Source organism: Loxodonta africana, chromosome 5, assembly GCF_030014295.1.
Source record: "Loxodonta africana isolate mLoxAfr1 chromosome 5, mLoxAfr1.hap2, whole genome shotgun sequence".
Taxonomy (NCBI): Eukaryota; Metazoa; Chordata; class Mammalia; order Proboscidea; family Elephantidae; genus Loxodonta; species Loxodonta africana.
In genome coordinates this window covers 71,308,048-71,322,500 of record NC_087346.1, presented here as the reverse complement: position 1 = coordinate 71,322,500, position 14,453 = coordinate 71,308,048, and the positions used below count along the sequence as shown (strand labels likewise).

Below are 14,453 nucleotides of genomic sequence, written 5' to 3'. Positions count from 1 at the left end.
ACAGTTCCCTTCTTCATCTTCGGTAACCCAATCTGAATTTGTTCTGTGACACTTCCTCATGTTACTTTTATTTCTTCTACTAACCTATCAAGTTTCTTGAAAAAAGAACGCGTATACATGCCTGTGCCCCAACAATGCTTTGCACAAGTAGGTGCTCCGTAAATGAAAAGTGCAATCATCTAACCTTCAAATATCTAATATTTACAATTTCTTATTAAAAAACAAATCACACAGACTGCTGTAACTTTCAATAGTTTTGAAAAGCCCAGTGAATTTTGGCCCACTTATTGTGACAATTACATTCATATTAGTTTTGGTATAAATTGGGTCAAGTATTATCACATACCTCACCAAAACCACCAAAGTACTCCCTTATTTTCTCCTCAGGTGTATCTGGAGAAAGGCCACCAACGAAAATTTTTTTAACAGGTTCTTTTGTTTTCATGGCTTTGGCCCTTTTAGGATCAATCACTTTCCCATTCAATTTATGTTCTTTCTGATCCATGACCTAAAGAAATTGAAGTTTCCATTTTAAATGTTTATCTTAACTAAAGTTGACAGAAAATTATTTTAAAAATAATTACAGTTTAGTATAGCTAATGCCAGGCATATATGTTGACTGGCTGAAGATTAAACTGCCACGTCATGTGGAGATGTGACATCAGCTAATACATGACTTTGTTAAACCAAACCCATGTGTTTCAGAGTAGAACTGGACTCCATAGGGTTTTCAATGGCTGTGATCTTTCTGAAGTAGATCACCAAGTCTTTTTTCCAAGGCACCACTGGGGGAATTGGAACTGCCAACCTTTTGACTAGTAGCGCTTAACTGTTTGCACCACCCAGGGTCTAGCTAATATGTACTAGTGTCTAAATCTAAGGTCAAGAAGAATGCAGGGGGAAAAGGAGGCACAAATTTAACTAATTATTAGGTAACACTAGATAACCAAAACCTGTTACCTTATAGTTGATTATGACTCATAGTGACCCTACAGGACAGAGTAGAACCGCCCCATAGGGTTTCTAAGGCTATAAATCCTTACGGAAGCAGGTTGCTATATCTTTTTCCCAGTGGAGTGGCTGAGGGGTTCAAACCGCCAACCTCCCAGTTAGCAGCGGAGTATTTAATCACTGTGTCACCAGGGCTCCTTACTAGATAACCATCAGCTACATGAACAGTTGCTACTTCCCTTTGGCAAGGACCAAAATGATGATTAGGTCAAAGTTTCTTGCCTAACAAATTTCAAAATCTGTTTTTCCGTGAATCTGTCACAGCATATGCTTTTAAATTAAGTCTTTTTAAGTCTCGATGGTTTTTTTAATTTTAATTTAGTAGAGCCTGGCACACAGAATGTATTCAGGAAACAATTTTTTAATCCGACTCTTAAAAACATATTGGGCCAAGAACCGTGTCGTTTCCTTCCTAGACGTGCAAAAGGGGAACCATAAATAATGAGCAAATCCATTATTAAGCTATTCACATTTTAGTATTTTATACAGTGAAACCTGTGAGAGCTGGAACTCAATGGGACTGCCTTGTTTTTCCAGGTCTCGCAAGTTTTCTGCCTTTGATAGGGTATAGTCTTAACACCTGTTTATCACTCATTTTAGCAGAAAGTATTTTGAGTTTTCCTTCTGACAGGTTTCCGCCTTATACAGGTTCCGGCTTTCAAAGGTTTTACTGTATTACTTATTCAAATACCACAAATTGATCAGAACACAAACACTACCTTATCTACACTCTCCGACTCTTTAAACAGCACAAAGCCAAAACCCCTTGATCGCCCTGTGATAGGATCTAACTTCAGAGTGCAGTCTACAACTTCACCAAATTTAGAGAAGTAGTCCTTCAGATCTTTCTTTGTAGTGTCCCAGCTAAGGCCTCCTATAAACATTTTCCTGTAAAGACAAAAAGCAATTATTAACATGCTAAAAAATAAATTAAACTTTGCCTTAAATATTAGCCACATTAATAACACACCTTTTCCAAACTGCACCAATTTACTGGGCAGTATATTAAAATGTCACTATTCCTATATAACCCCACATCAAGGTCATCCTATTCCAAAAAGTTGTACTTATTGCTGCTGCTCCTGCATAATTACAAAATAATCAGCATGCAGCATACTGTCTTTCAACATGCTAAAAAGATAAACATGTTCCCAAAGTAAAAATATAGGACATTAAGCTTTCCTTAAATTACAATACTGACAGCAGCAAAACACAGAATCTTAGCTTTGGATTTCTCAATAATCATTAGACATGTCAAAAGGCTATGTGGTATGCATTGATCACAGCAACCAGCATTGTGTCTATGCTGAAGCTCCTGTTCTAATTTAAAAATTCTCTCATGAACAAAACTCTTAGCACACAAAACGGGAAATTCTAAGTCTCACAATTAACTTGTGAACTTTTTAGATGTGCTAAGAGCCCTTAATAAAGACAAAAATAAGTAAACAGTTTAGTAAAAAGGTTAATTAGTAGATAATCAGTAGACAATTCACTGAAGCATAATCCACTACTTAACCTAGAAGATTTCTCTACAGTAGAACCTCAGTTAACCAGCAGTAAAATATTTAAACCTTTAAATGCTGGAGGTGACAGGTGGGTGAGTGGGATACTACCAAGACCCAAGCTGTATACTCAAAAAAAAAAAAAATTAAAGTGAAATCTTAAATTACTGTGTAACATTACTATTACAGCAAAAGACCATAAAACTCTGATCTGGCAGCTCTCTGATCCTTTTTACAGTGTCCCCTGCCAAAAAAAAAAAGGGCTAATGTATACCTCCTACCCTTTAAAGAGACAGGACTGGAGATTTTCTAAAGGTAAACTGTCAGAATTTGTTATGTGAGAGCTAAAAAAAAATTCACCATGGGGATAAAATTCCTGCCTGCTCCATGTTTTCTCATTTTTATAACTGAGAAGTGGGTCATAACTGGGACGGGGGTTTGATACTTCCAGCTTCTGAAAGAACTAAAGGAGGCCTTTCAATAGAAAACAACTCCATCTTGTGGGCTTTTAGAGTATTGCCGCTAAGGCCCATTCTTGCAACAAGAGGCCAACTGTCCTTGAATTAAGGTCTTCACCCCAAAGATGCCAGATTAACTGAGGTGTTACTGATGTTACTATTTCATGACGTTTGTTTTTACTTCTAATGACAGAGTTATTTTTCAGTGCAAAAGAAGCTTTACTTTAGGCATATTCTGTGCTTCCCATTTCAGCTTAGGTTTTCAACTTGCGCATGTATTCTAAAGCTGGGCGATTTACATGCTTAATTTTCAGGAGTTCCCCAAATAAAACTGCCATGCTCCAAGTAACATTTATTAACCCTTCTTGCATTTTAAAAATCAAATAACATAATAAAGACACCCATAATGCTGCAAAGGTTATTTTTAATATCTGTTGCCAATTCCATGGGAAATATTTGAGCTATTTCCGCAATAACATACATTTCTTTCATTCAAATAATGCACCTCCTAACATCCAATCCCTACTGACATAAGTTTCTTTAAACACCTTATTTTTATCCTAAAGATACAGAGCACTTCTTTCAGAGATGAAAGTTCATTACCAACATTTACCCTTTAAAGGTGACGAGCCCACTGCTATCTTTTTTAAAGATGAGAAAGAAAATTGACTATAAAGCAATGGCTTCTTGCTCAGATATCCATGGCAAGTTCTAGAACAGAAACAACTTCAATTAAGTTGAGATTTAACTATTAAATTACCACTTCTGTGATTATTACAGAAATTTTCCATCAGTAATTGAGCAGATAGTTTGAAATTATTTCAGCCCGAACAGAATATAATTGTAACAAAAGCCTTATTTTAAAAAGCAAAAGTTGAGAAGAAAATTGTGCGTCTGATCTATTCCTCAGATAGACAGAACTAGTTCTGATTTTATTTAACCAAGGCTATGTTTATATTGCAAAAGTATCCTTAATTTAAAATTAAGAAACAGAAAGCAATTACAAAAAAAAATTAACACCAAGAATGAGGCATGTTCGAACCATTATTACTCACAGGCCCCAAATGTTTTTCACATTTCTTGAATATTAGATAGGCATTATTAATTCATCAACTGGCCCAGTAAAGTGCTCTAAAAAAACTCTCCACCTATATAATATAGTCTCCTATGCCATTTTAAGCCTAAATTAAAATATTACATATGCCTACCTTAGAGCCAAAAAGGTTCACTGAAGATACTATCCTTCCTAAACTAATCCCATTTATCCAGATATTAAATATTTGGTCAACCACAACTATATATGTGTACGTGTATACGCATATCCCAAAGAATGACTACTACTTCTCAAAAAATTAGAGCAAAATGTATAGTAAAACATCAGCAGTCCAGCACCTTTAGAGAATGAGGAGCCAAGTATTTCAGAGCTGGAAGTTCCACCTTCCTTAAGGTATTGCCTGCCTTCCACAGCCCTTTAATTTTTAGCCATCAACCATTTGCAATAAAACTTTTGTCTTCTCAATCAAACACAGCAATCATGATTTAACACTTTATGGGTCAGTCATCACTAATAATTATGCTAATGTAGCATTCCTTAGGGTCTTCTGAAATTAGAACTATCTACTAATGCACTAGAGCACATCTCATTTAACAAGTTCTATTTATCATCTTTGCCAGGTTAGTCACCATGTGTTTTTCTAAAATGCCTCCCCACTTTCATTTTGTAGGGTAGTAGAGTAAGGAGCCAGTTCTCAGGCTTTTTCGAATTTTGTGTAAAGTAAAAGCAAAGTCTCTGGGCAACAACCTAGGGCACCTTTTGTTTTAGAATAAATTAACATCTATTCTGACAGCCCCAAAGCCCTTTGACTTTCTTTTTCCTGATGTAATAAGGAAGATCTGCTCAACAAGTAGTATCTACAGGTGAACCATCAACCAAATCCATTCCATCTTTACTAAATGGAATGTATTAAATCCACTCCATTTATTTAACAGGAACATCAAGATATAACTATACAGTACAGTGTTGGGAAAGGCTGCTCATTTGGATTCTGGATAAACAGGAACCTACTTTAGCCTCTCTAGAACATCTGCATTCTGACATGCTCTCCTTCAAATCATGAGATGGCATAAAATGGTATCAATTTAAACTGTATTTTATGACTGCTTTTTTTTTTTTTTTTTTTAGGCACAATACCTATGATCCCATCCAAATTAATGCCCTTGGATACAAAGACTGACTTTCAAAGTTGCTGTCACTCCTGCAGAGGTGTAAATGCTTTCCAAGAGATAAAACTTCAGAAAAACCCTAAGCATCCAAGTTAAAACTATGTCACAAGACTTACTCAAGTCCAACAGAAATGGGCCCTTAACGCTGCGTATCTGACCCTTAGCTGTAAATCAATCAATAATCCTACAATTAAAATGCAGGACTTCAACTTAAAACACCTATCTCAGCAATAGAAGTCTCCCTGCTTTTAGCTTATATTGCCAAGCTACAAAGTTAAATAACAAGCATAAAGTTATGTAATTCAGCACAGATAGCCACCCAGATGCCATGCAGTGTTATTCAGGAATTTCAGCTGCTTTGTGGAACCATTATTTTATCACCTTTCAGAGAAAGAAGTTTAGCAGCAGTAAGTCAAACTGCCAGACTTGAATCCTAGCTCTGCCACTAACTGTGTGATCCTGAGAAATAAACAGAATTCCAAGACTGTTTACCTATCTGTAAAACAAAAAGCATGAGAGTCCACCCTCAGATATCTGCAGTGAGGACAAAATGGCAATAAAGGGCATGGAACAGAGCCTGGCACATCTTAAGTGCTCAATAAAAACATTATTTAGAAGCAGCAAAGCACAATTTAATCATAACTATTTATGGACAATGATCAACAACAGTTTATTATCAAGCAACTCTTCCATTTACTCAACGGCTTAACTTTTTTAAAAATCAGCAGGCCATATGGATGAGCTATTATGAAGTTTCCAACATTTAGGGGAAGAGAAAAGGCCAGGATGAGATTAATATAAATGGATCCTACGATTATTAATGCAACAGACTTATAATAAACCAGAAATAATTTTAAAATACCCCATGTAAAAAATACATAGGCTGTAGATTAGGCTGCCTAAGACTCTCAAATACAGCATCCAAAATTATTTTGAAGACTCATTTGTGCTGTACATAAATGCAAGTAATTATAGTAAACAGTAATTTAAAAAACAAAAGATAATACATATGGAGCAGTACTGGTTAGTGGAAAATCTGATTTAATAGTCCTGTTTTTTCCTAGGCAAGAAACGTATTCTATGGACTATTGAGGTCATTAGGTTTAACACTCCAAAATCAACAAAGTTTAAAGATGTTTTCTCCCTAACAAGGCTTTACTGTGAAACCAGACAGCTTTAAACACCTTATTCAAGGTAAAATGATAAACCATTATATTTCCTCACAATTTTGGAAAAAGTACCAAAAAAGAGTGTTCTGTAACTTTACAACACTTCCTACAACTCATGCTCTTATGGCTTCATAACAAGTTCTGACAGTTTAAGAACTACAACAAAACGTTAACCTGATATACATACTTCAGGTTTATGTAACATGACTGACCAATCACTGTCACCTTTTATAAGAATGTTACACAAGCACACAAAATCCTTATTTAAATAATGTTTCTGATATTTTATTGCTATAATTATTCCTTTTAAAATCCTAAAATGATACAAACTATAATGAGGATCACCAACACATAAAAAATTCGATTATTTTTCCTTCAAAATTATAGGTTTCTTTTTAAGCTAAAACACTAGTTACCTATAATGGGGGTGGGGTGCTTTGCAAATAGATTACATGGTTGCTGCTGTTAGTTGCTACTGAGTGGATCTGACTCATGTGTGCAGAATAGAACTGCTCCATAGGGTTTTCAAGGCTATGACCTTTCAGAAGCAGATCACCAGGCCTGTATTCCGAGGAACCTCTGGGTAGGTTCAAACCACCAACCTTTTGGTTAGTAGTTGAGCACTTAACCATTTGCACCACCCAAGAATAATGATTTTAAAATCTGTATAAAAATTACCCTTGGAAGTAAAACACTGACAATCTTTTAACGCATCAGTAACAGAACAGCCTTTTAAGATTTGATCTGGTATATAAAACATAAGAATTCTTTTAACTATTTAAAACTATGAATTAGTTGGACAACAAATATATTTTCAAAAAAATGCTTTACCCAACAGACTCTCAATTCCAGTATTTCCCCATTATTAAAGAATAATTAACCCCCCAATGCTTTCTACGTCAAGATTACACTTCCAAGGTAACTGTGAAGAGAAATTTTGTTTTTATTCAAGACTATCATGTACAATAGATAAAACATTTCCAAAGCAAGATTTATTTCTCTAGCCTAGTATACTAAATCTCATTACTTCACACTTTAGTTGAAAACATCTTAATATGTTAAGTACGAGTTTTTGAATAAACTTTAAATGCTTAACCCAGTACTTCCATTTTCTTCATTTCATTACAAGGACGCAATGACATTTTTCATTTTACTTTTTTAATAAACTATCGGCTTTACAAAGTAAACTCCATCTACCTAGGTGTTAACGAATGGAGTTTCTTTAGAGTTTAAGATTCTGGTTAATTGAGATTACCACATATCCCACAATTACATGAAGTTTTCTGTTAGAAATCAATTTGGAGATCAATCCTAAAATTAGAAAATGATTTTTACCTTTTGTGATGAAATTTTAGCTCTTGTAATGCTTTAAAATCACAACTACCTTTCAATAACTCTAAGAGAAAAATTATAGCAATTCATTCTATGATGATTATGTCAGTTGCTCTTTGAATGTATTTGCTGAGTTTCATCTTTTTCACAAGACTAAAAAGCTGGGTTGGGGAGGGGGGTCCCTTGGCTGTTTGGGCTTTGTGATGAAGTATAGATAAGCAGGATTTTACAGTACATAGCCCAATACTTAAAAGTATCACCTTGATTATTGGCCAAACACTACCGTAATACAAGCCCTCCTCTCCCCGCAAATATTCTTAAATGCCTAGCTCCAACATACAATATAATACTTCAGAGACTGAAACATGCTTACCTTTACTCCACAGGAGTAAATCACTGGCAGTATCAACTATTAGTGCACCGGATAAATACACACAAGCTATCAAAGCAGGCTATGCAGTCAATCTTCCCATGATGAGCATTGTTTCAACACACAGATCAGCAAACCAAGTTAACAAACATGTTATTTTACCTGAGACCACACTGCAGTTGAAAGTGAAGTAACAGAAACAGATCCCATGTTTCCAGCATCCAGTTCAGTGCCCTATCTACTAAAATGTTAAAGCAAAACTAAAGTCAAATCAAACTTAGGACTAACAAGTTATGTTTTACTCCATTTGTGAATCTGCATAGTCTTGAAGTGCAAAAGTTTTATGTGGAATGGAAAAAAAAAGTTATTCTATCCCTTTTTTAATGCTTTCAACAGTGGCATGTTCTCATCACTTGCAGGCTAAAAATAATCATCCTCCATATTGGCCATAAATCACACATCACAATAAAATCATAGCAACAACAGTAGACTCAATAATGTTCTTATACTAGTGTGACCTTACAGATGGCAGAATAACCACAAAGTATTTTCCTAAAAAATACATTAAAAACAAACATGCCGAAGGGGCCACATGGCTTGAGAAAAATACCCAGATTTAAGGCAATGTTTAAGGCATATGCACCTCAAAAAGCACTAAAAAACTTCAATAACAGTCTCCAATTCCAAACCTAAAAGGTCAGTTGATTTTTCTTTCAGGATAGGAATTTGAAATTAAAAGAATCTTATACTTCTCCCTTACACATTCAGCACCTTAAGATTTAGGGGCAGCAATTTCCTCAATTTTAATACTGGCAACTTGTCAAAAGCTCCAAAGAATATTAAAACTGAGACCCTTCTTCTCATGGCCTCAACTTTACTGTTCACAGTAAACCTAACTTTACTGAATCAAAAGGTCAATAAGTTTGGCATGAGATTGCCCGAAAGTCATTATATTTACAAAGCAATGTTCAGATTGCTCCATAAACACGAGTATAAATTATAATTTCAAATATTTAGAACAAAAGCACGTTTGGGTCCACTACATTTGAGCTTCTACACTGACGGATACAGGACTATATTGTCCTGTAAAATAAAGTACTCTTCTACTTTGGCTGATAGTTAAATGCGACTATTTTACTGTCTGCCCAACCCAATGTAAAACTGTTTCTAAAAGCTAACACGAAATTCTAGTTCTCCACTTATCTTAAAATTTTAAAATCTCTATCCACAAACCCCTCCTGTTAACTTGCTACATGACACATATTTTGCCAGACACAAGTAATTTTAAAGTACCCTACCCCAAAAGACAACATTGTAAACAAGTCCCCACATTAAGCAAAATGGGTAATTCCAGTGCAACTACTTTTAAGTAAAAACTACAGATAATGTTAAAATTGGAAAAATTTGAGAGAATTATTTTTTGTAGAACCATCCCTTAGAGGTTTAACAGGCTTGTTTTCCTAAAAACAGTTCTATTCATTCTTTCAAAAATAAATAAATAAACCAAAAGCATAAATACAACCAGCTGATTTTTTAAATAATTTTAGGATCATAATCACTTTATTCTCAAGTTAGCACTGTAAAAGAAAATTCAAAGTAATGTGCTTAACGAATTAGATTTAGATTTTATTTAATAACTGGGCTTATCCTCAGTATTCAGGCTACTATTATTAAACTGTGTTGCCCAACATCTTTCAAAATGGGAGACAGAAAAGAACAGATACGGTTGCAGGTGTGTGCGCGTGTGTGCATGCATCCGCACGTGCACGCACACACACAGACATCACAAAAAGACTTAAAGGTCTTGGGGGGAATATCATATGGCTGGGTGATTGGGTGCTCATTAAGAAAACTCATAGTAGACCTTACAAACGAGAACTACATCATTTTTAAGTGTAAAACATCCTTATCTCCAAATGAACCTCAGTAAAAACCTATTTTCTGTGGATGACAATTGGTCATAATCCAACAAGTTCATTAACTCCATTTGATTGTTCATTTTTCTTAAAAGGTCTCCTCAAAAAGTTGTAAAATTACATAGCATCAAGTAGCAGGGCAACTACTCTAAGAGTCATGCAATGACCTTCAAACCTAAATTTATGGCCCTTTCAAATTAACAGAAAACAATTACGACTTCAATGTGAAATACAGAATGAATAAGGAAAGTCTTTCATATATAATTTAATCTCATTTATAGTTTGCCATTCTTGCACTAGCAGTGAAACTGAACTACCACAGTGCCCGCTAGTCATCAGATAGATTGAGCTCATCTAATCTTTTTACTGTTTTTGTTTTGTTTTGCTTTCCCCTTTGCCTGTTTCTGGTCTGCTTTATTTCCAACAAAAAAAAAAAAACTGAACACACTTCAGTACGTGAGAACATAGTAATAAGTAACTTCTGTATGAAATCACAAATTTATTCTGACTAGGCTTTTAAAACAGAATGTAATTTATATAAGGATAAATAAGTCAACTATCTGCAAATTACTTATTCACCTGTGGCCCTCCAAACTCCAGTGCTGGTGGATACAAACCCCTGGAAAACTCAAATATGCTCCTAAAGGTGGAAAGATTGACATTTAGGGGAGGGGAAGAGAGGAATAAAAAGAACAATACTCAACCTTTCAGGCCTTCCAAAGAGGAGTCATGCAATTGTGAATACATGGCAACCAATTATAACCAACATTCCAGCCAAATCAAATTGAAAATAAAAAATCTGAAAGAACTGTAGTGGAAAGCCACACCAGATCTCCTCTAAATGGTTCATACCCAATTCTCATTAAAGTTTTATATCCAATTATCTTTGGTAATAAATTACAACACTTTTGCATGATACATATATACAGCACCATTTTAAAATTATTTTACTTCTAACAAAATATTTCAGCATAACATGCAAGACACTTTAAACAATTTTATATCAAAAAACCTTTAGCATTAAATTCAGAATTCCAATAAAGTTTCCATCTTAACAAAGTCAACACTGAAATTACAGTATTTCTTTCCCAGATAAGAAAATATCATTAATTATGCTTAGCTTAAATTGGCCCAACCGAAATTACATGCATTACACAGACCAAAACCATATAATGACATCAACTTTGCCCAAAGATTACACACTATGCCTAAAAAGATTGTATATTTTTATATCCCAGGTACAAAATATCCTACTGTACTAATGTCTAGAATTTCCTGGGGATCAATGGGCAACTAATACAAAGCCTCTGCATGTTACGGCTATGGAAACCTTTATAATACAGAAATAAAATTTAAAAGTTTTACCATTCTTCCCGCTGTGCCGTCGCTGCTTCAGTGTGTCGTGGGGAGGAGTTTGAATGGCTAGGGAATTAACAACCGGTACAGCAACCAATCAAAATTCTAGTTTTAGTTTTTGACACTGTTAGGGTTAAAAACTTTAATTCATTTACACTTCAGTTCAACAGTAGATAACTACAAAAGGAACTGCTTCTCAATCTAGTAACTCAGGGCTAATAGAAAGCCTGCCCCAACTATACACAATAAATCACTTTGGTGCCTATGACCAAAGAACAAAATTCAGAAAACACAAACCAAAATGTTAAAGGTTTATGTTCCCAGATATTTAAAATATTTCTTTCTTAACCTATACATAATTCAAGATTAGTTCTGTTTAATAAAAAAAAAAAAAAAAAAAATAGTTTCCCCTCCCACCTCCATTCCCCGAAAAGCCAGCAGAGCAAAAAAGCCTGAAAAGAACCTGTCTGGGCCAGGGTTATTAAATCCTATTTCCAAAATGCTTCTCCCTCCCCCTCCAAAGCTTGTGCTCTCTTCCCCAAAGAACACCGTTGTTTTCTAATACTGGATCAAAACGACATTTTAGTGCTTTTACCTTCTACACCTTTCTCGTGGGAGTGGGAGGGATTGGGAGGGAGGAGGAACACTCCCAGAAAATGAATGGAAGCATTAATCCAGGATCAGCAGTCAGTAAGGCGAACAGGAAGAAAACTCAACCAAGGACCTTGATTTAGTCCCTCCCTCCTAACTCCGGTATTATGCTCCCGTTTCCAAATGCTGCATTTTAATGTACTTGATGCAGCTTTAAGCGCTATATACAACTGTTACTCCAACTGGAAAAAACAAGTTACTGTGTGTGTATATATATACACACATGTATTTTATATACATCCTTCAGCACAATACGGTCCTTTTCATTTATTTTGTGAAAAGAGGGCGGGCAGATCTCCTTTTTAACGGTAGGAGAAAGCGGGAAGAAGAAATCGAGAGACCAAAATGGATCCTGGTCACCGAGAAAAATAAAAAACCATGTTTCTTAAAAAAAGTTAGAAAAAGTAAAGTAACAGTACAATCTGTACGAGCAGTTCAAGTTAGGGAACCCAATAGCTGAGGGCGCGAAAAGGGTGCGCTAGAATTACTCAGCGGGGTGGGGGAAGGGCAGCCCGCAGACCGCAGGTAGGAACTGCTCCAGTCAAGTACAGGCCCCGCAGACCAGAAACTTAACTAAAGCCCGCGGAGCAAAGCCAACGTACCAACAGGTGACCCCAGGCATTTTACCAGGCCCAATCTGTTCCGTAGCTTGAAACACGGCCTATATACAAGCACGCCAGTGCATAGTGGAGAAAACTACCAGGTCAAGGCGAAACTTCTTCAAAATGCAAAAAAAAAAAACAAAAACGGCCTGAAACTGCGGCGGGAAGAGCAGGGGCGAGCAGCACTAACACGATCCCAAAAGCATTGCTTATGAAGAATCGCATCGCCTCGGAATGCAGTGAGGAACGCCAAACAGTCCCTAGCAATACAGACAGAAAAGCTTCTCTGTCTGCTTTTTTACGGCCAGAACTTTAAAAAACAGGGCAGAAGAAAACGGGAAAATAAAAAAGGTATCCTTCGACAGGCGGGAAAAAATCCCGGCGGCTAAATCGGTGGGAGGAGACCCAAGACAAGAGAGGGAAGGAGGGCGGGCCGGGGAGCGGCATGGTGACGGCTAAAGGTGGAAACGTGTGTGATGGGGGAGGGGCGAAAAGTAGGCAGAGGGAAAAGGAAATGAAGGCCCCGGGGAGTCCGACATAGAGAAGGAGCGAATAGTGCAAGGAGGCTGCATCGGGGCCTGGAGAGCCGGCGGGGGAAAAGCGGCAACGAGGCCTAATGGCGGGGGAAGGGGAATTAGTTGGGCCTGACTCTCCCGGGCCGCCCCTTACTCACCCTTCATCCTCTTCATTCTTACTGGCGTCGATCTTCGCCCCCTCCGACTCCGCGCTGCCCGCTTCGGTGCCTCCCGCTGCGGTTCCGCCCCCGGTCCCGGTTCCGCTTCCCGCCGCCGCCGCTGTCCCTTGCGCTGCCACCATGGCTCCTTCCTGCTCGCCCGCCGAGCCGCCTACCGCCGCCGTTGCCGCCGCCGCCGCCCCGTCCCCGCCGAACTGCTCCTCCGACATAGTGCTACTGCCTCCGCCGCCGCCGAAACTACACCCGCCGCTGCCGCGAACCGAAACTAGCAGCAAAGTAATCCCCGCCGCTGTCGCGCGCTCGCTCTACCTCGCGAAGCACACAAGACAGAGAGGGCGCGCGCGTGGCTGCAAACGCTCCTGCGCCTCTCCCTGGCCTGCTTCCCTCGCCTCCCACTCTTGTGCGGCACACTCCCGCTCCCTCCGGCTGCACTAAAAAAGAATAAGAAGCAGCGGCGGCCGCTCTTGCCTCCTCCTCGCTTTAATGGCGCCGCCGCGGACCACCTAAAATGGCCGACGGAAGAACGGCGCGTCCCGGTCACGTGACGCGAGAGCGCGCCCTTTGCGCCTCACCCGCCCCCTCTACCGCTACGTTTTTTTCCCATTCCTTCTCGGTCCCGCCCCCTCGCTCTCTTTTACACCTTCTCTCACGCGCCGCTCCGCACAGCGTGGGGCCTTTAAAAGGAACCGGAAGTGGCGTATGCTAATACGGCCGCGCGGGGACCATCGAGAACAAGGAGCGCAGTTTCGAAGCCGCGGCTAGAGGGGTCCGTCTTCCATCGTCCCCGCCTTCTCAGAGTTCCTGGAGTCCGCGCACCCTTCCTCCCACCCGGCCACAGGCGGGAGCGACTGCGAGGAGTCGGGGTGTGGTTGCGCCTCGCGCCTTAGCGGGCGCCCTTTCTCGAACGGTACTGTGCCCTTTCGACCTGCGACGTTGAAGGGAAGGACGCATATTAGACGGCTCCTGCTGTAGAGGTGCCCAGCCAGAGAAAGGTGCCGGCCCTGTGCTCCCGGCTTTATCCACCGCGGTGCCTCAGGACGCCTATTCGCCGTACGCAGAGCGGGGCGCCGTGGCTGGCCTGGCGTGTACACGGACTGCAGCAGCTCCTCCACCAGCCTCGCCGCCCCGTCACCGGTGACACTGATGTTTTTCCTGCCGCCGCGCTGCCT

At 38.9% G+C, this 14,453-nt stretch overlaps 1 protein-coding gene across 6 annotated transcripts in view; it reads right to left on the bottom strand.

The window, feature by feature from the left end:
* Window positions 1-13,799, bottom strand: part of HNRNPD (heterogeneous nuclear ribonucleoprotein D) — an 18,056-nt gene extending 4,257 nt beyond the window's left edge. The window contains exons 1-4 of one of the 6 annotated variants that reach the window (XR_010322057.1): window positions 13,264-13,799; window positions 11,347-11,403; window positions 1,731-1,899; window positions 347-508 (exon numbers count right to left, since the gene is read on the bottom strand). Coding sequence is in view for 4 of the 6 variants with exons in the window: in XM_064285660.1 (XP_064141730.1) it covers window positions 347-508; window positions 1,731-1,899; window positions 11,347-11,403; window positions 13,264-13,493 (618 nt within the window). In the remaining 2 variants the exon portion in view is untranslated. The remainder of the gene's footprint in view (window positions 1-346; window positions 509-1,730; window positions 1,900-11,346; window positions 11,404-13,263) is intronic. The other 5 variants (XR_010322058.1, XM_064285660.1, XM_064285662.1 and 2 more) reach the window with 5 other exon arrangements.
* Between the last annotated feature and the right edge of the window lie 654 nt (window positions 13,800-14,453).